The 21,951-nt window shown below is 35.2% G+C and overlaps 1 protein-coding gene across 1 annotated transcript in view; it reads left to right on the top strand.

Annotated features, from left to right (window-relative positions):
• Nucleotides 1–581: 581 nt before the first annotated feature.
• Nucleotides 582–21,951, top strand: part of afap1l2 (actin filament associated protein 1-like 2) — a 147,022-nt gene continuing 125,652 nt past the window's right edge. Inside the window, 1 exon segment of the mRNA XM_030163228.1 lies at nt 582–840. Within this exon segment, the coding sequence (XP_030019088.1) occupies nt 825–840 (16 nt within the window). The 5' untranslated portion in view covers nt 582–824.

Raw genomic sequence — 21,951 nt, 5'->3', positions numbered from 1 at the left:
AGTTTTACAACTTTATAAAAAACAAAAAAAAAAAACCAAAAAAACCAAACAAACAAAACAAAACTGTCCACTACAAGTGACATTCCATAAAAATTTTAAAAACTGCATCTGAAAAAACTGTAGCATCATGATGTTTCCAATATAGGCACTTATTTATTATTATTATTATTATTATTATTATTATTATTATTATTATTATTATTATCATTAATAATAATAATAATAATAATAATAATAATAATAATAATAATAATAATAATAAAAAGCTTGTACTTTGCTGACATTTTCTGGGTCTTAGGAGGTTAAGGGTTAAATAAAATACTACAAAATGCATCAACATATGAGACTTTTGCATATGCAGAGAATAAAGACACTTAATAAAGAAACTTAATAGAAAAAGTGAAAACTCTTTTTTTTTTTTTTTTTTTAATTTTATTTAATGTATTCTTTTTTAGACAGTTGTTGTCTCAGCTGCAGTCTGGATCTGGATTCTGGATGCTGCGAACTGCGAGGAGGTGCGGCAACCTAAAAAAAAAAAAAAAAAAAAAAAAAAAAAAACGATTAGGAAGAAGAGGAGAGGAGAGAGCGCTGTTGTTCCGTCAAAACCCCGCAGTGTGTCCAGCCCAGTCAGTCAGTCAGTCAGTCAGTCAGTCAGTCCTTCTGTGCGTCCGTCAGTGCATTGTTGTTCATATCAACAGACGCGTCAGGGCTGCAGTCGTAAACGCGCAACTTTCCGTCCCCATCACCCGGTGTAACTTTGTGTGCAAACTTTGGGATTGTTCGATTTTATGAGAAGCGGAAAGCGAAGGTGAAACTCCGAGGGAATGGAGAAGCACAAAGGTAAGAAGAGGAACACTTTTGGACTTTTACGCACGGACGCAACTTTGGCTGGTTTTATAATCCTGTACTGTAATGTGTCCAGGTTAAAACTTTGAACTCTTTTAAATGAAACATCAGGATAAAATACACTTAAATCGCACATCACATGACCTGTATTTACATTTGCCTGCTGCCAACCGAAGGAGATGCTTTGTAATGTAAGTGGAGCATCCATCTACTATACTAATTTAACTGGAATTATTCTCTAATCTGTGCTCGTGTACTTACTTGGTTATTACCCACCTGCCCCTGAACTAGCCCCCATTATACCCCCCCACCTCCCACCAGACTAACCACTACAACACAGGTGTCAAACATGCGGCTCGGGGGCCAAATCCGGGCCGCCAAGGGGTCCAGTTTGGCCCATGGGGTGAATTTGTGCAATGCAATTATGCTGAGGATATTAACAATCCTTTTAGTTCAGGTTCCACATTCAGACCAATTCAATCTCAAGTGGGTCAAATCGGTAAAATATTGTCATAATAACAAATCAAAAATGACAACTCCAAATGTTTCTCTTTATAAATGTAAATATTTTCATGGTAAAATACTATCATAATAACATATAAATTACACTAAAACAAAGTATAATTTCGCAAAAAAGTGTGAATAACTTGAATAAATATGAACAACCTTAAATGTCTTTAAGAGAAGTACAATTTTAACAATATTCTGCCTGTTATTAAATGTTTTGTGTGTTTGTAGATCCACTGTGATCTGTAAGTTATAATGCACATGTGTAAATGATAAACTGAGGCAGAATATTGTTAAAATTACACTTATTTTTTGAAAATTTTTTGTAAAATACTATCATAATAACATATAAATAATGACAACTCCAAATGTTTCTCTTTGCAAATGTAAATATTTTCATGTATTTACACTAAAACAAAGTATAATTTCGCCAAAAAATGTGAATAACCTGAACAAATATGAACAACCTTAAATGTCTTTAAGAAAAGTTAAGTGCAACTTTAACAATATTTTGCCTGTTATTAAATGTTGTGTGTATTTGTAGATCCACTGTGATCTGTAAGTTATAATGCACATGTGTAAATGATAAACTGAGGCAGAATATTGTTAAAATTACACTTATTTTTTGAAAATTTTTTGTAAAATACTATCATAATAACATATACATAATGACAACTCCAAATGTTTCTCTTTGTAAATGTAAATATTTTCCTGTATTTACACTAAAACAAAGTATAATTTCGCCAAAAAATGTGAATAACCTGAACAAATATGAACAACCTTAAATGTCTTTAAGAGAAGTAAGTACAATTTTAACAATATTCTGCCTGTTATTAAATGTTTTGTGTGTTTGTAGATCCACTGTGATCTGTAAGTTATAATGCACATGTGTAAATGATAAACTGAGGCAGAATATTGTTAAAATTACACTTATTTTTTGAAAATTTTTTGTAAAATACTATCATAGTAACATAAATAATGACAACTCCAAATGTTTCTCTTTGTAAATGTAAATATTTTCATGGTAAAATACTATCATAATAACATATAAATAATGACAACTCCAAATGTTTCTCTTTGCAAATGTAAATATTTTCATGTATTTACACTAAAACAAAGTATAATTTCGCCAAAAAATGTGAATAACCTGAACAAATATGAACAACCTTAAATGTCTTTAAGAGAAGTTAAGTGCAACTTTAACAATATTTTGCCTGTTATTAAATGTTGTGTGTATTTGTAGATCCACTGTGATCTGTAAGTTATAATGCACATGTGTAAATGATAAACTGAGGCAGAATATTGTTAAAATTACACTTATTTTTTGAAAATTTTTTGTAAAATACTATCATAATAACATATACATAATGACAACTCCAAATGTTTCTCTTTGTAAATGTAAATATTTTCCTGTATTTACACTAAAACAAAGTATAATTTCGCCAAAAAATGTGAATAACCTGAACAAATATGAACAACCTTAAATGTCTTTAAGAGAAGTAAGTACAATTTTAACAATATTCTGCCTGTTATTAAATGTTTTGTGTGTTTGTAGATCCACTGTGATCTGTAAGTTATAATGCACATGTGTAAATGATAAACTGAGGCAGAATATTGTTAAAATTACACTTATTTTTTGAAAATTTTTTGTAAAATACTATCATAGTAACATAAATAATGACAACTCCAAATGTTTCTCTTTGTAAATGTAAATATTTTCATGGTAAAATACTATCATAATAACATATAAATAATGACAACTCCAAATGTTTCTCTTCGTAAATGTAAATATTTTCCTGTATTTACACTAAAACAAAGTATAATTTCGCCAAAAAATGTGAATAACCTGAACAAATATGAACAACCTTAAATGTCTTTAAGAGAAGTAAGTACAATTTTAACAATATTCTGCCTGTTATTAAATGTTTTGTGTGTTTGTAGATCCACTGTGATCTGTAAGTTATAATGCACATGTGTAAATGATAAACTGAGGCAGAATCTTGTTAAAATTACACTTATTTTTTGAAAATTTTTTGTAAAATACTATCATAATAACATATAAATAATGACAACTCCAAATGTTTCTCTTTGCAAATGTAAATATTTTCATGTATTTACACTAAAACAAAGTATAATTTCGCAAAAAAAAAAAAAGAAAAGTAAATCACCTGAACAAATATGAACAACTTGAAATGTCTTTAGAGAAGTAAGTACAATTTTAACAAGAGTCTGCCTGTTATTAAATGTTTTGTGTATTTGTAGATCCACTGTGATCTATAAGTTAGAATTTACATGTGTAAATGATAAACTGAGGCAGATTTGTTAAAATTTGTTAAAATCACACTTATTTTTTCAGTCTGTTCATGTTATTCACATTGTTTGAAAGGATAATTTGTAGATGTAAACCCTTTTCATAATGGACATTAACTTTTTTCGCTCTTAAACACAGAGACTATTTATATATTATCATGTTATTATTTTACTGGTTCGGCCCACTTCAGATCTAATTTAGCTGAATGTGGCCCCTGAGCTAAAATGAGTTTGACACCCCTGCACTACAGCATCAGCTTGATATTAGAGCTGAAGCATCCTGTTTTACACAAAAACATTAAGATGTGAGCACACCCCTAAGTGTTTCCTCTCCAAATAAGCTGTATAGAATAGTTTACACTGTGGTCACTGATGAATTCCAAATAGCAGCAACATTGTTCTCACAGCATTCCTCAAATTCCTGTGGTTATTTGTCCATGAGGGATGAGCAAGGACATTTAATACTTCCTGATTGACACAAACAAAAGAGTTTTTGGAGGTAAAATGTTGAAAACCAACAACAGTGAATAGTCATTAAGGTGCATCTCACCTGCAGTCATAGAGGTTAGATGTAAAGGGGGGGTGGGGGTCTGGTATCTGCAGACCTTTGGACCTTTGCACAGGTCTCAGCCCCCCCCCCCCCCCCCCCCCCCCTTGTATTTTCTGGTCTCGGGGCGAGGCAGCAGGAGGAACTTGTTGGATGAAAACAAAGGACTCTCGTGCTTAGTTGCAATGCAATTTGAGAGACAATAGTTTTGGTGCAATATTACCATAATCCGGTCTGTTTACTCCTACACTGCACTGGCTTTCTATGAGTGTGTGTGACCAGTGTTGTGAGCTGACACACACACACACACACCCACACACACACACACACACACACACACACACACACACACACACACACACACACACACACACACACACACAGAGGTGTTCTGTGTACAGTTTTCACAGTGAAAGCCTTTCTGTCTGGACTGCAGCTTTGTTATGGTCATTCATGTATGCATTCATGCAGTAGATTGACTGATTATCCAGTGTTGTTTCAAGCACAAATCTTTCATTTACTTACATTATTATCACATTTGTAACGGTTTATCACATTTCAAACACCGTGATGAATCGATTAATAAAAATAAATGCCAGATGAATCAACAGCGCATTAGTTAATTTGCATGTAATAAGCATCTTTCATGGCATTTTCAGAAAATAATAATAGTATTATGTAGGGCTGCTCGATTATAGAAAAAAAAAAAATCACGATTATTTTAGCAATAATTGAAATCACGATTATTAAAAACGATTATTTGTTAACCTTAAAGTTGTTTATTTTTTTCTTGCAAAACAATGTAAAATATACTCTTTAAACATAAATAAAGCTTTTAACCACTAAAACAAAGTATGTTCATTTTTGTACGAAACAAAAAAATTTTTGAATACAAATAAGTGTACTGTAAATTCAAGTGTTTCCTTTTCTAAATAAATAGTGCACTGGAATTAAACTGCTATAGACTTGCCATAGAACTGTAGCAATTAAAAAAAAAAAAAAAAAAAAAAAAAAGCTCATGTAAAGTGCAAATTATAAATTCAAGTATGTTCAATGTAGTATGAAACATAGTAAATTCAGTGGCGTGCCGTGAGGTTTCAGTTCAGGCCTTCTGTATACATCAGCCATCTAGCCATCTATCATACGTTAGGGTTATACGGGTTAGGGTTAGGTTAATACGGGAGTTGCAGCGTAAAGAGATTCAGAAACTGAAGATTGCATTGCGGACGAAGTTGTAGAAGGAGTTGTTTTTTATGTGTTTCAGTTTTTCTTAAGATTATGATAAAGGTCGTGGTGGTTAAACTTTAGATGGTTAAAAAGGTTTGTTGCGTTACCGGTCGGTGCGGACACAACTACGAAACACTTTTTGCACGTCATGTGTTTTTGCTCTTCGTCTTCTTCATCAAACCCAAAGTGATTCCATACAATTGAATTTGACTTGCCTTTTTTGTTTACCAAGCACTTCTGCTGTGATTCTCCTGCCATTTTTCCAGACCGCTAGGTACAACTGTCCTCTTGGGGTGGACCTGCCGGCTAGCAGGCAGCTGTAGCTTAGAGGGGGGCGGGGCAGAGCAGCTCATGGTAGCTTGCGTGTGCGTGAATTAAAACAACTCAAAATTAATAATCGTTTTTTCTCGATTACATAATTTTTGTAATCGTTTAGTGTAATAATCGAAATCGTAATTGAATTTCGATTAATTGCACAGCCCTAGTATTATGCTTTCAATGGTCTGCTTCTTTGTACGGTGTGAATTTGATTGCATTTGGACAAACTTTAAGCCTCTATCAGGCAAGTGACTATTTTTGGTTATTTCAGCATAACATTACAAGACAGTGACAGTAATAGTTACAGTGAGGACAGTAGTCGCTTTTCCGTTGGACATCTGCGCAAAACTTTACCGATATTTACTAAATGTTGAAAAAACAAAAGTGCGTAATGTTGTTTTTTCCGTTATATCACAAATGCGATGATTTGTTTATTTATTATCGCGAGATGCCACAAGAAGTCATTCCGTAAACATGGCAACGGACGTAAGTATAGTGTTGATTTACAGATATATTCATTATTATTATTATAGATTACCCGTCTATCTCGTACTAAACTAAAAAATGATTGGGTTTCCTGGTGTGTCCACACATACACCGAGCTGTTTCTTCTTCTTCTTTGCTTGTTGTAACATACGTCAGCATCTGTTTTTTTAATTCACCTGACTCTAGTTGCGAAAAAAGGTCTTTCCATTGCAGTTTTGTGTGACATACCATTTTCTCTAAGCCTGAAAAAGCACCTCTTACCAGTGCAAAAACTTTTCATCAAAAACTGAGACTTTTGGCGAAATTGTCATTTTTCCATTTGGTAAATTTTTATGCGCAAGTTATATTTGTGCAAACTGAGGGTCAATGGAAAAGCAACTAGCGAGGCAACATCATCTCAGGTCCAATATGGTCTACAGGGTCTGCAAGGTCCACCTCTGCATGAACAATGAGTGTGACTTCTTTGTTAGGTGCCATGAAGTAATGGTACTAATGTATATTATAAAAGCCAAGTGGCTTCTGTGTACGTGCGTACGTGTGTCCTGGGATTCACACAAAATCCAGAAAGAGTTGACATCTGCAGTTTGGCATTCGTATGTATTTTTGGTCAAGGAAGAGACTAGCAAAAACAGCAAGGTGATAGGACCAATAATTTGGGAGATATTAGTAATTTTGGAGTAGAATAGTCTTACAATCACGTTGCTATGGCTGGAACGCTTTGGCGGTGACTGCTGGACAAATGCGGTACAACATGCATAAATTCAAAACAGTATAAAAACTACCACATGTAGAACCTGTGGATCCTCAGGGGACAACGCACTAGTGTAACTAATGATGTTCAAAGTGATAATGTGTATGTTGGCAGGTGTCTGGATCAGCACTTATGTTGTTGTAATGTTCTAACATACATGTTACTTTCACCTCACATGTGATGTTTTATATTTACTGCTTGAATTTTTTTTTTTTTTGCCACTTACATGTACGGAACCCACAGTCGCAGAAAAAATTATCAGACCACCCTTGTTTTCTTTAATTTCTTGTTCTTATTAATGCCTGGTACAACAAAAGGTACATTTGTTTGGACAAATATAACGATAACAACAAAAATAGCTCATAAGAGTTTAATTTCAGAGCTGATATCTAACCATTTTCCATGTTTTCTTGATAATAACCCAAATCACTTCAGTTCTTACATCTATATCTATGGCATTCCATGCTTTTAGGCATTCCATGTTTTCTTTTCTGTCTGTTTTAGTCAAATGATACACACAAGAGTTAGTACTTGATTGCATAACCATTGTTTTTGATGACTTTTGATGGTCTTATAACTTTTTCCGCGACTGTATATAGTAACTATAATGACCTTGATTTTCTGCATAAAAATTAAAAACTGAACAATTTCACAAAAGTAATAAACTCTCATGTCCAATAACACACTAAGGTTGACATTTGGAAGTTCAGAGTATTTGTATGAGTGCCCTAGAAAGGGTTAGGAGAGTGTTTTCAGCATTTCTGTTGTTGCACTGCTGTATTCATTCATGTCTTATCTACTGTTGAGGTTATGAAACTGAGAACTGGTTGCAGGAAGACCAACGACATAAGGCTGTAATTCATTTCTTGTAAATATGAAAGCTGAGGTAAGGCTGAGTGATGCAACGCTGTGAGTGTGTACTTAGTTGTTACATGGTGCACAAAATAGGCTGACATATGTGCTGAAATAAGGGCTTGTACTCTTTTGGCAGCTGCGTTCACCAGCACTAGGATACTAAATTAGATACTAATAGCCACAGGCAGCCATCAGAGGGGGCACAGTAAGGGAAACCTGGGAAAAGTCAGGGATCCGAGTGACAAGGCAAGGCTTTGTTCAATAATCTGGATGTGCACAAAACCTGACTCATGCAGGTTTCATTCCAAAGAAGGAGTACAACTGTCACTGATTCTCACAACTTCTGCCAGAGAAACCACACTTACTGTGTCTCATCGGTTGAAACTAAAAATACGTCATACATATAAATGGGTTTTAAGTGGTAGCCTTCAAAAGAAACATTTCACAAGCTATTTAAATGGATCATTTCCTATTGGCCCATAAAATGGAATCACAGCATATGCTTGTTTATTCTTTGCTGCTCCGTTATTTATTATCGTCTTTTTTTGTTGATCAGTGGTTTCCATCTCATGCCCTTGCTTGTTTGGTTTTCCATGTTATTGCGGATCTCACCAGTTTCTAAGTAAAATATGCCTGTGGCAAATTCATTGCTATGGTTTTGCATCTAATGCAGCTGAGTTTCACACAGAAACTGGCTTCCAACATAAAACAAAAACAAGAAAAACCTCATCTCCAACAATGTTTTGAACATAGTGACACAGCATGGAGGTAAATTGTTTAACAGATAAAGACCCAGTGCTACTTCTGTGACAGTTCCCAAATAAATTTTTCCCTCTTTTTTAATCTTTCTTAACCCTCCGGTATCCCGTCCAGCAAGGCCCTGACTAAGCACCAAGGGTGCCTTTTTCGCACACTTGTGGAATAATGTCAAAAAATTTTTCATACAGTTTGTTTTTAATTCTTTTACACTTTTTTCTATTTCATCATCTTGAGCCGTAAATAAAAATACCAAATACTCAATAACTGTCACATTTTGTAACCCTTTAAATGCTGGGTTTGTAATGTAAACAAACCATTTTTTTTTCAGAAGTTACAAGTGAAGAAGAAGAAACATGTTGCGGTATGTGTGGACACACCAGGAAACCCAACAATTTTTTTGATTTATTACGAGATAGAGGGATAATAATAATAATAATAATAATAATAATAATAATAATAATAATGAATATATCTGTAAATCAACACGATATTTACGTTCGTCACTAGGGATGCACTGATTCCGATACAAGTATCATCGGCTCCGATACTCAGTGTGTCTCCTTGTACTTGTACTTGTAAAAGATATACGATACAAATGCACCGATACCACTTACGGCCGTGTGACATTCACTGTTCAGTGCAGCAGGTACGAGGAGGAGGAATAATGTGTGTGGAGTGTGAAGAGTGTGGAGATTTTTCAAAATAAATGATGGTGATAAAAGTAACGCTGACTGCTAGTAATGTTAAAGACACAGACAGATACGGATGCAGCGTTCTGTTCATCCTCTGCGTACATTCCATCCGTTTTCCAGGTGATGGTGGATGCGTACCCAGATGGAGAATACCACCAGGAATCGTGGAGGTAGAGGATCTGTTCAAAGAGCGACTTTGTGAGTTAGAGAAAAACTACTGACAGATTTATGACAACTACCTAGGGCTGGGCCGGGGGTAAGGAGCTGTGCGGACCGCTGCCAGCGGAAGTGAAAACCAAACTTTTGGCTCATTTCTCTTTTCTCTACCTGCTGAAGCTTCGCTTTTAAACCTTACCAGCGAAAACGCTGCAATATTAGTATCACATTAGTGTTGCCTCTGTCGTCTCCATATTTGTTATTGCTGACTTTCTTCTTCTTAAAAAACTTTACTCTTCTTCATGGTATTTGTCCAGTATGGTTAATTAAGAGCGGCGCCCCCTGGTGGATTAATTGACAAATGCTCATTCCAACACATTAAATGTCAGTAGCAGCACTTTGTTCCAGTCAGACTAATGACAACGACAATAAAGCACATTTACAAAAGGAACTAAGAACTGGAATGGGATTATTAAGTACTCGTATCAGTACTTGATATTGACAAATGTAAGTACTCATACTCGTACTCGGTCTGGAAAAAAGTGGTATCGGTGCATCCCTATTCGTCACCATGTTTATGGAATGACGTCTTGTGTCATCTCGCGATAATAAATAAACAAATCATCGGATTTGGCATTTAATGGAAAAACTGACATTATGCACTTCTGTTTTTTCAACATTTAGTAAATATCAGTAAAGTTTTGCGCATATGTCCAATGGAAAAATGACTAGTGTGACCGATTCAGTGGATTTCTGTGGATTTGACCTCCCATAAGTGCAGCAGAAGCAGGCTCAGATGTAGGCTATCAGGGCACAGGCATGAGGTCTGCCGGTTCAGTCAAATGTGTGTCATGGTATGTACTTGCCAACGGGGTGCAGAGTTGAGTGAGGGTAATTCAGGAAGCTGGACTCGGCTATAAAAATGATGAAAAGAAAGACGGTCTTCCTGCTCCCCGGCTGTGGGGTGCCCTCTGTGAGTTTGGCCCTTTTCGCCCTCTGGGTTTTGCTCCTGTTCATTTTCAACACATCAAACGTGGTCTTTTTTTTATTGGATACAGGAGCTCAGGATCAGGCCTGTATTGTGTTTTTTCTCACCAGGTTAGAAAACAAGAGCGTCGACATGCTTACAGTGTTGTAATCACACACATATGCACCGGCCACTTATCTGTGGGATAATAACAAAGCAGAGCGGCTTTTATGTGCGTGACTCTGAGGCGTCATTGCTAGTTAGTTTTTATTTGTGAGCAGCTGCCTTTAGTCTGTCCCGTTCCTTCTCGTCAAGCCAGGACTCCGGAGCCTCGTAAAGCATCACTTTTACTTAAACATGAACCAATTTATTACCACAAATGATATTCCTAATTGAAGAATGACTCAGGATCAGAGCCCACACATAGTGATACATGCAGTATGTGCTTATGCAGATCACATACATACACTCCTGGGAAGATACTGAACATAATGCTTTTGACTTTTGCCCTGACGAGGGATTTCACCACCCCAAGTGGGTAATGAGATGAGATTGAGGGATGGAGGGAGAGTGGAGGAGTGGGGTCACAGTTTTTATACAGCAAGACTTGAGTATTGAAGGGGATTTGTGAAGCAAATGTTGAATAAAGTATGATGATTTAAGTTTTATACAATACCAGCAAGCATTACTATATCCTAGGGCTGCAACTAAGGATACTTACCTCCGCCAAGGAGGTTATGTATTTGTCAGCGTTGGTTTGTCTGTTTGTCTGTCTGTGTGCAAGATAACTCAAAAAATTATGGACGGATTTGGATGAAAATTTCAGGAAATGTTGATACTAGCACAAAGAACAAATAATTCAATTTTGGTGGTGATCAGGGGTGGAGGGGCCACTGATCTGCCTTGGCGGAGGTCTGCGCTCTACGAATGCTTTTCTAGAAAAGACAGCGCAGACCTCCGCCAAGGCAGATCAATAGCCCCCCCACCCCCGATCACCACCAAAATTTAATCATTTGTTCCTTGTGCCAGTATCAACATTTTCTGAAATTTTCATCCAAATCTGGGGCACTGATCTGCCTTGGCAGAGGTCTGCGCTCTCCGAGTGCTTCTAGTTTTGATAATCGATAAATCTGTAGATGATTTTAATAACTAATTGATTCGTCAGATAAACACAAAAGACTCAATTCTCAAAGATCGGTATTTAACCCAAAGCAGTATAGGCTGCAGACAAGTCACTAATGATTACATCCCTGCGATGGCTTTTGGTGTAGTTAGCACTAGCCCGCTACCTAGACTTGTTATGGCTAGAGACTAGGAAACTATAGTCTTCAACCAGCTCCGGTTATAGGCTATCAAACTAGCATTGTATGTATTAGTTCCATCAACGATAGGTAACGTTAGTCTGGTGGCCTGATAAACAGAGATGGATGAAAACATTAGAATTACGACGATTGCGTCTAGCTAGCTAGCGGCTAAAGTAATCATGACACGTAGGCTATCTTAAGCTAGGTTTACATTATGGCCATGGCAGCCTTGTTTGCCCGAAACATCATGGGATTTTGGCCTTTTTTTTCTCCATATTCAAGTTTTGTTACATAAACGGCGCACTAAGTTTGGGCCAAATGGGGCTACTGTGGTCACCACGAACATAATGTAAACCTAGCTTTAAAAAATCTGGGCTGGCATCCAAAGCTTCAGTCCTGCTGCTCTGTGTTTTCCTCTGTTGCACTACACAGCGTGCGGGCATGATTCAGTACTAACATGCTCCAGACCCAATGAAGTGACTGCTGAATTTGCTGCCAACTCTTTTAAGAATCGATTTGGATCGATTTAATTGATTTGTTTTTGCAGCACTATTATATCCCGAAAATGGAGTTTCGGCGAACACGTTTGCCAGATCTGCTGCCGCCGGGTACCCTTCATGTGAATGCGATAATTAGGGCTGTGTATTGGCAAGAATCTGGCAATACGATACTAATCACAATACTAGGATCACTATACGATATATCACAATATATCATGATACTGTTAAAAGGTAATTTTTGGTTTGTTTCTTTTTTTAAAATTATTATTACCTTGAAGAATTGAATTACACCAGAAATCTGCACAAATACTAAACACATTTTTATTTGATCAGAACAGGATCTAATGCTATATCAGAAAATGTTCCTGTGTTCAAACTGAAATTCTGTTTTACAGACATTACAGTTTAAGATTCTGTTCAAATGTTCATATTCTATTAGTTCAGAACTAACATCAGAACAGTATTTTAGTTCAATCCCAACAAAGGAACTAACATTATTTAATAAAAGAGTATTAAATAATAAATAAAATTAAACAAAAAAGAAAAACAAAAAACAAATATGAACCTCCACAAAATCTGCATTTGAATAAATACCTAAAAATATCGATACAGTGCTTTTTAATATCGATAGAGCATTGTGAAATGAAATATTGCGATATATTGCAGAACCGATATTTTCTTACACTCCTAGCGATAACTAGGACAGATTTGGTTGGATTTCTTCTCCCTTGATAACCAACATAGGGGACCCCTAATGGAAGAACCCTGTTGATTTCAGCTTCTCTATGAGTATTATAAGTCATCCAGATGGGGGCGCTTTAGTTGAAAATCAGTTTTTTGGACATAAATCAAGCAATAATAGGTCAATTAAGATAAAATTTGGTTCATATTGATCGTCTTACAAATGTCGATTTTCTGGCTACCATCCAGAGTTCATATGGTGTCATTTTCATTCACTAGATGGAGTTTTGTGGGAAAAAATAGTTCTCTGACTGTTATTCTGACACTCTCAGGTCGATGTAGCTCAAATTGAGTTCATATCGATTGTCTAACAATTCTCTTATTTCATGCCACTACCTTGAGTTTACATGATGTCATATTTTGACGCCAGGTGGTGTGTTTTTTTTTTTTTTACAAATGGCTAGCGGAGCAGAGGATTGGGGGGATTTCGGGGATATATACCCTTGGTGTCGGCGCCTGACAGCATAAGCCTCGTTTCCCCCTATGCAGTTACCTTCAGATATTCCTAAAGGCTGTTATCTGTCATTAATATTCCCTTTCATTAAATGCCTAGTCTGTTGTTCCTGCTTCTAGGGATCTTAAAATCTAAACAATAATAAATTGATGGTGTTGTGAAGTAGCGTGGGATCATGGGAATGGAATCTGAATTCATGTTTACACGTGAAGTAACAGAAAGTTTTATTCTTATTGCATTTAGTGGTATTTATTCACATTATTTAATTTTACTGCAGTGGAGTAAAAGTCGAATGTGTAATAAAGTTAATGTTAGTGAAGGAGTTTCACTGACACTGGAACGTTGAATGAAATTACAGATGTCTCTGAAGAGGAACATTGTTGGAAATATTTAATGTAATTTAGCACACAGTCCACAATTCAACATAATATACAACTTGTCCGGTCACTTTTAGATATTTTAATGTGGAAATATTAAATCTGCAGGTCATTTATCTAAATAATTACCAACGGTTCAGACAGATTCTTTTTGTGGAAAGAACATTAAGTATAGAATAGAGATGGCTGGAGTTTTACATTTTAATAAGCCACTTTAGGTATTTAAGTAGATGCAATGCCGTACCTTCCAAACTAAAACTGAACTCCAAAAAAGTTGGGACACTGTGTAAAATGTAAATAAAAACAGACTGCAGTAAAATCTGTCAAATGTTTAAACAAAGAAAATGACCATTTAAGAACAAAAAGGTATTCTTGAGCTGGATTTTAACAGCATCTCTCCAAAACAGTGGAACAGGGTCATGTTTATCGCTGTGTACCATCCCCTTTACTTTTAACAACAGTCCGTAAACATCTGGGAACAGAGGGGAACAACTGCTGGAATTTTGGCAGAAGAATGTTGTGCTATTCTTGTTGCATATAGGATCCCAGCAGCTCAACAGTCTGGAGTCTTTTTTTGTCCTATTTTGTCACAGTTTTTTGCAGATTGGTAACCCTCTGCTCATCTTTACTCCTAAAGTGTTCTTTTTATACCCAATCATATCATTGACCTTTTACCAATGAATGTAATTAGTTGGAAAATGTTCCTTCAGATGTTTCTTTTTGGTACCACTTAGTTTTTGAGCCTTTTGTTGCACCGGTTCCAACTTTGTGGAATCATTTTGCTGCCATCAAATGACTTATTTTCTTAAATTGGTGCATTTTCTCAGTATAAACAATCAATGTCTTTTCTATGTTCTATTATGAATTTGTGTGTACAAGATTTGTGTTCCACTTTTCTTTACATTTTACAGTGAGCCTGTTTACATGCGCGCCAATACGCCGATCATTATCCAATTTCTGGAGTTATCAGATTATTCAAGTGTTCATGTAAACAGGACAATCTGATATGATTTATCAGATAATGGCAGTCATCGGACTATGAGAAATCAGATTAACACACCTGGATTTGTCCCCATTACTCCGATGTCTTCCTGCACGTATAAAGGCTAATCTGATTTATTTTGTTCTTTTACGTCTGCGCATTGTAAACACAACTAAAATCGGAGAAGTTATGTAGTCAAATGTGAGTGGAAAACAACAGGAAGTTTGAGTCTGCCATCCTATAATAAACTGGATCGTCTAAACCAGGGTTTTTCGATTATCACATATTCTTATGTGCATGTAAATAGGTTAGATCTAGATTTGATTATTGGAATTATCTGTTTACCCCCAGTTAGAGATGTAACGATTAGAAAATTTCATATCATGGTTATTATGACCAAAATTATCATGGTTATCATTATTATCACACTATTTTGTGTAAATTGGCTTAGAGTCTGGTTCTGACCAACTCTACATGTAAAGAGCCATGAGATAACTTTTGGCGCTATATAAATAAAATTTGATTTGATTTATTTGTTCTTATCTATCTCTCCTTTATGTGAAGCACTTTGTAACATGTTGTTTTAAAAAGTGCTATCCCAGATAGCAAAGAGACACTGGGACGGATCAGGAACAGAATCGCTGACCGAGTCGGCCCGAAACCATTTGGCCCAGTGTCCAAATGCACATCGGGCCAAAACAGGTACTGCTCTGCAAAACGGATCTTCTACAGAAATGGTCCAGCTCTGGCCCAGTTCCGTTCAATCACATCTAGAATATACACAAGAATCATGTTGGCCCAGATTTGTATTACTACTTTGAAAATCAGTCTTGGTTGTGTGATGGGAGACTGTTCTGGGCCGAATCCGTAAGTCAGCACAACTCCGGAACTGCTAGAGAGAGAGCTGAAAGACGGATCCGATGCAGATTTGGTCCAAAGTCAGAAAACGAATGTGAGCTATGGACGGATGCAAAGGCTTTAATGCGGATCCGGCCCAAAGGTAATTGCTATCTGGGATATAAATAAAGCTTTACTTATTTACTTACTATTGTTGAAATGTGCTCAAAATGTTCAAAAAATACGTACACACACACTGAAATAATTTAACCATTTTATTAAAAAAAAACAAAAAAAAAACCTAATAAAATACCATGCACTATGTACTTTCTGTTGGCAGAAACATTAAAATATTAACATGCCTGTATTAAAGATGGCACCTACTTTGTGCAAACTGTAGATAAGAACCAAGAAAACTTTTCTTTCTAGATCTAGTCTTACAGATTTAAGAACTGGTACAGAAAGAACCCTCTCACTGTTTCATGTACCTTATCTAGAAATCAAATGTGCACATGAAAGCATCACTACCATTTGTGGGTGAAATGTTGCCCCCCTTTGGCGGAGACTGTTTTTCAGCTTTTTCTGCAGACAAGTTGACCATCTTCAATTAATTTCCCCTCAGCATTCTTTAAAAATTCAAAATACGTCCAGACTTCTGACGTTGTTCTTTTAGTGGAGGGAAAAATCTGCCCGTGCAGGTGCTTTCCACCATGTTTTCAGAGGCCAAACATTGCAAACTGCACATGCGTGCCTGGAGTGCTTCTGCTTCTCCAGGAAATGAACAGTATCACTGTCAGTTTTTCAAAGTGCGGTAATTAAACACGGTTTTAATGATAAGTAGAATTTGAAACAGTAATACTAACCATCTGGAATTTTACACCATTTTACATCCTTACTCCCAGTTATCAGTAGGGGTATTAGAAAATATTGGTTCTGCAATATATCACAATATTTCATTTCACAATACTGTATCAATATTTTTTAGGTATTTATTCAAATGCAGATATGGCAGAGGTTTATTTTTTATTTTTTTTTGTTTATATTTTATTTCTTTTTATTTAACACTGTTTTATTAAATAATGGTTATTTCAATCATCCTAAAAGCACTTTTTACTGTCTGAGAGGCAGATGTTAGTTCCTTTGTTGGGACAAATATAATATTATGATGTTAGTTCTGAACTAATAGAATATGAACATTTGAACAGGATCTTAACCCTTTCATGCACAGTGGTCACTCCAGTGGACAGTTATTCTACAGCTGTTCTCTTGTATATTCATGGATTTTGTTGTTTTACTTGCATATCAACCAACACAGTGGATACTTATGCACCATCCCATAATACACAGCAATTCATACTGTTACTGTAACATTCCTGTTCTTGATAAACCTGATCCGCAGAAACATATTTGAGTGTAAATCAATTGTTAGTTGTTATTAGACTGTAATTAACAGTTTGTTTTTTTTTAAGTTGTTGTGGTTTGTTGTTTTTGCATATTATTTGAGTGAGTAATAACTACTATTATAGTATGTTAAAATGTGAGAAAACATCAGATTAGCAACATTAAAAAAACATTTATTTCATAGTTTTCACACAGTATGACAGTAAATGCATGTTTCTTTGCTTCAAAAATTAAACGCATGGTGTCCAGCTGAGTGGACATTTTTGTAACTCCATGAAAAATAGGTTCATAAAAAAAAAAAAAAAAAAAAAAAAAAAAAAAAAATCAATCACATTGTTTTTTTTTCATGCCTAAAGAGGAATAAAAACACTCAGGAAAAAAAATCTTGATTAAGGTTCTCATAATTCGTGCATGAAAGGGTTAAATTGTAATGTCTGTAAAACATAAGTGTTAACACAGGAACATTTTGTGATATAGCATTAGATCCTGTTGTGATCCAATTAAATGTGTTTAGTATTTGTGCATATTTCTGGTGTAATTCAATTCTTCAAAGAAATAATCATTTAAAAACAAGAAACAAACAATTTCCTTTTTAACAGTATCATGATATAACATGATCGTGATCCTAGTATTGTGATTTGTATCATATCACCAGATTATTGCCAATACACAGCCCTAGTTGTCAGACTTTATGGTCATGTAAACAGGCTCAGTGTCCCAACTTTTTGGAATTGAGGTTGTATTCCCATTACATTGTTACTTTTACCTGCGTAGAAACTCACCCACACACAGACACACAACCATCATGTCATCATACATCTAAGCCTTTGAGCCTTCAGAGACTATAGTAACATACACTGCATCTTAATCGATGCTCTAATAGAGCCCTAGAGCCCCATGCTCTGGAAAATAAAACATCGATTTACTTGAGATTTTGGAGCCTATTAGCATGTGTGAGCTATAAAAGCAACTTGATTTCTCCAAGGGCCTGTTGTAAGAGACTCAATACAAGTGAGACAGCACAGATCTAAAGGAAAAGTAGAAGAAAGAAAGGGGTGTTGAGAGAGATGAAGTGTGAGATGAATAAAAGATGTAATAGAGGGGGCAGAGGAAAGTTGAAAGGAGGAAAACTCAAATAAGAAAGTGACTCCTTCTATAACAGTATAACCAGTTCTGATGAAAACATGGTGGGATGTTGTTTTGTTCTGTGTCATGTTCGGTATGAAAGGTTTCATTTCCAACAAACGTACACAGCAGATGATTCCGCTGAATAGTTCCTCTTCTTTGGTTGAACAAATGATTTTGTGTTAAAACCAGCAAATTCCTCAGCCTCCACAGCCTCACGCTCCTCCCATATATAACTTTTCCCACAGTATGAAAAAACACTTCCTGTGGCTGGTATATGTTTACAGATATGACCTCCTTTCTGACTTTGTGACTGACTTGAGTAGTTTAAATAAATGCTAATACTCAGTTATTATGGAGTTAATGGATAAATCAGTCATTTGACTGTGTTGTTGATCATTGGACACATATAATATTTACATGATGTTAACAGTTAACCAAGACTCCACTGGCAGGAATCAGTAATTCTTTATGCTACTATTCCTCTTCCTTTTATCATTTTATATACTACTTTTAAAGTTCCTTAATCCATAAAGACCCAGTGTTACTTTTGTGGCAGTTCCCCAATGAATTTTTCTCTATATTTAACGTTTCTTAAGTGATTTACCACCATTTATTATAATATTATCTTCTGGATTTTGTGTTTTTTCACAGTAAATCATGTATTTTCCTATGTTTATTTAACTATATTTAATTTAGCTGTTCAGTTAATTCAAAGGTTATTATATCAAAACACAGAAAACTGACGTAAAAGTGACTTTTTCAGCAAATATATCAATAACTGAATGTAAAAAAAAAAAAAAAAGTGAGTCCATTCACTGTCATTGAGCCAACTCCATGGGTTTTACAGGTGAATCAATGTTGTAGAAGATGACAGTGTTTCCACGGTAACTACGGAGCCTCTAAACGTCCAAATGGGTCATATCTTCCCGAGAACCAGCAATGCATTTTTGTCCTCTGTAGGGGACAAAGTTTGACAGTTTGACTTAAAAAATGCTGTCCATTGCAAAGGACATTCCATTAATAAATAAATAAATAAATTAATTAATAAATAATCCTCTTTATTTTGTGTTTTTTCAGTGAAAATCAGGTATTTTCCCACATTTAATTCAGTGATTAGGTAGATGCTCATAAAACCTCATATTAAAGTTAATTTTCATAATATCAGAAATAGAAAAATGAAGAAAACGTGACTTTTTCAACAAAATATATCATTAACTGAACATAAACTAAGTGTCTCCATCCACTGTTATTGAGCCAACTCCATGGGTTTTACTGGTGAATCAATGTAGTAGAAGATGACAGTGTTTCCACGGTAACTATGGAGCCTCTAAATGTCCAAATGAGTCATATCCTCCTGAGACCCAGCAATGCATTTTTGTCCTCTGTAAGGGACAAAGTTTGACAGTTTTATTTATAAAATGCTGTCCATTGCAAAAGACATTCCATTAAATAAATAAATAAATAATGAATGAATGAATAAATAAATAAATAAATCATCCTCTTTATTTTGTGTTTTTTCAGTGAAAATCAGGTATTTTCCTACATTTAATTCACTGATCAGGTAGATGTTCATAAAACCTCATATTAAAGTTAATAATCATAATATCAGAAATAGAAAAATGAAGAAAACGTGACTTTTTCAACAAAATACATCATTAACTGAACATAAACCAAGTGTGTCCATCCACTGTCATTGATCCAACTCCATTGGTTTTACTGGTGAATCCACATTGTAGAAGATGATTGTGTTTCCATGGTAACTGCAGAGCCTCTGAATGTCCAGATGGGTCATATCTGATGACCATGAAAATATGACAAACTATTTTACACCAATTATTTACATGTTTTGATAGGATTAATGGATGAACAGGTATTAAACATTGTAGCTCATGGTTTTGGTTGCCGGTGGCTGTTTGGGTCTTCATGGGTTAAACTCTCATGACAGCTGCAGTATTTGCAAAGACTTCTAAACAGTTAATTTCCTTGACCACTGAATTGTTGACATAAAGCTGTGATAAAGGTACCTTTGTATATTTACCTGTAATGTTTAAAGATCCCTCCCCTTTAGAGTACTTTTCAGTTTATGTTTAACTTTTAACTGTGTAGAATGATGATAGCGGTGATGTTTGACTTTCCTGCAGAATAGAGAAGGTTTGTCTGAGGATTTTAGGTTGGACCAATCAAGGTTATAATAGTTTTGGATTCTTCATTATAGTTTAGTTTTATTTAGTTTTGGCTTTTTTTTTTCTCTAATTCAGTTAGTTTTAATTAGTTTTTAGAGCAGGTTTGCTAGTTTTTATTAGTTTTTGTTTTTTTCTAAATGCTTAGTTTTAGTATTAGTCGTAGTTTTTTCATATCTTTTATCTTTTTTTGCTGTTGTATTCACATAAATCCCAGACAGGACTCTGTTGCTTTCTCCCAGCTTTAGTCTCCATGTTTCCAGGTAGAGTGGGGACGAGAAGATGACTCTAAATGACAAGTGACGAGAAGTAATTATTTTAAATTAAATTACTCGAGCGAAATAAATCGATTTCATATCAATCTGATATTGACAAAGACGAAAACAAAGGGGATTTTATCCATAATTTTTATATGTTTTACTTAGTTTTATAAGCACACAATACAGTTTCAGTTAGTTATCTTTTTTTCTTTTAATTCTAGTTTTTATTTATTTCAGTTAACGTAAATGTTTTTTCAATTCTAGTTTTCATCATCTCATTAGTATTCGTTAACGATAATAACCTTGGAACCAATCAGCAGGGTGTGTGAAGTCACAACGTTTCTGAAGCCACTCCTGATCTAATGTGCAACAAAAAGAGCATCATGAAAACAGGAGTCATTGGTGCACAAAGACTGAAGCTGAACCTTTAGGGAAGCATCTACTGACAGTAGATAAACATTAGGAATGAACAACATTTAACCCTCTAAGACTGACACCATCACCTGTGGGTTAAACATTTACATGGAGAAGGGGTGGGATTAAATAAGTTATACTTCCTCCCACTCTTTTTCAAACGTGCAAATGTAGTTACTGTATGTATATTGGCTGAAATTTACTTAGGGGGTCAAATGAGTGGCCATTTTTGTCAAAAAAAAAAAAAAGTTGTAAGAAATGCATAGAACTGTGTTGAAATAATGCTAATCCATTTGTGCACAGACTACTGATATTATTTGACAGTGGAAGCTATATTTTCAGAAATATTGGATTTTGAATAGTACGTGTATGTGAAAACTTTTGCTGGTGGACGGACGTGACATTACCCATGATGCTCTGGTCAGTACCAGTACTTTATTAGGAATAAACTTATATACTTACTATTGCTAATTCTCCTCTTATTCATAAATGTTAGTATTGTGGATCTAAAACAATAACAGCTGACACAAAAACACAAAATGTGTCAGTGGACGGATGTGACATGGTTGTTCCAGATCCCATCATACTGATGCTCGGCAGCCATGTCACTGTTTCCACAAATGATCCCTGTGCAAAAACTAGGATCAGAATTATTTATTATATGGTTTATCATCATAATAAAGAGTAAATAACAATATAGAATTGTTATTTCTTCATAAAAATTATTAGAAAACTGTTGATTTAAAAAGTGACGTGTGACATTCTTAATGTATGTATTGGTGTAACATAAGCAGGATGGATCAGCACCATACTCCATATTGCAACCTGTAAAAATAAAACATGTGATATGTAGGATAGAATCTTGTAAGAAAAACTGGGGAATCTAAAAGAATAGAATATTTGTTTTTCAGGTAAATTCAGTTAAAATATAACTTGGCCATTTTTGACACAA

The sequence above is a fragment of the Sphaeramia orbicularis genome, chromosome 19, assembly GCF_902148855.1.
Source record: "Sphaeramia orbicularis chromosome 19, fSphaOr1.1, whole genome shotgun sequence".
NCBI classification, from domain to species: Eukaryota; Metazoa; Chordata; class Actinopteri; order Kurtiformes; family Apogonidae; genus Sphaeramia; species Sphaeramia orbicularis.
The sequence above is the reverse complement of the archived record's forward strand: the minus strand, read 5'-3'. Positions and strand labels throughout refer to the sequence as shown.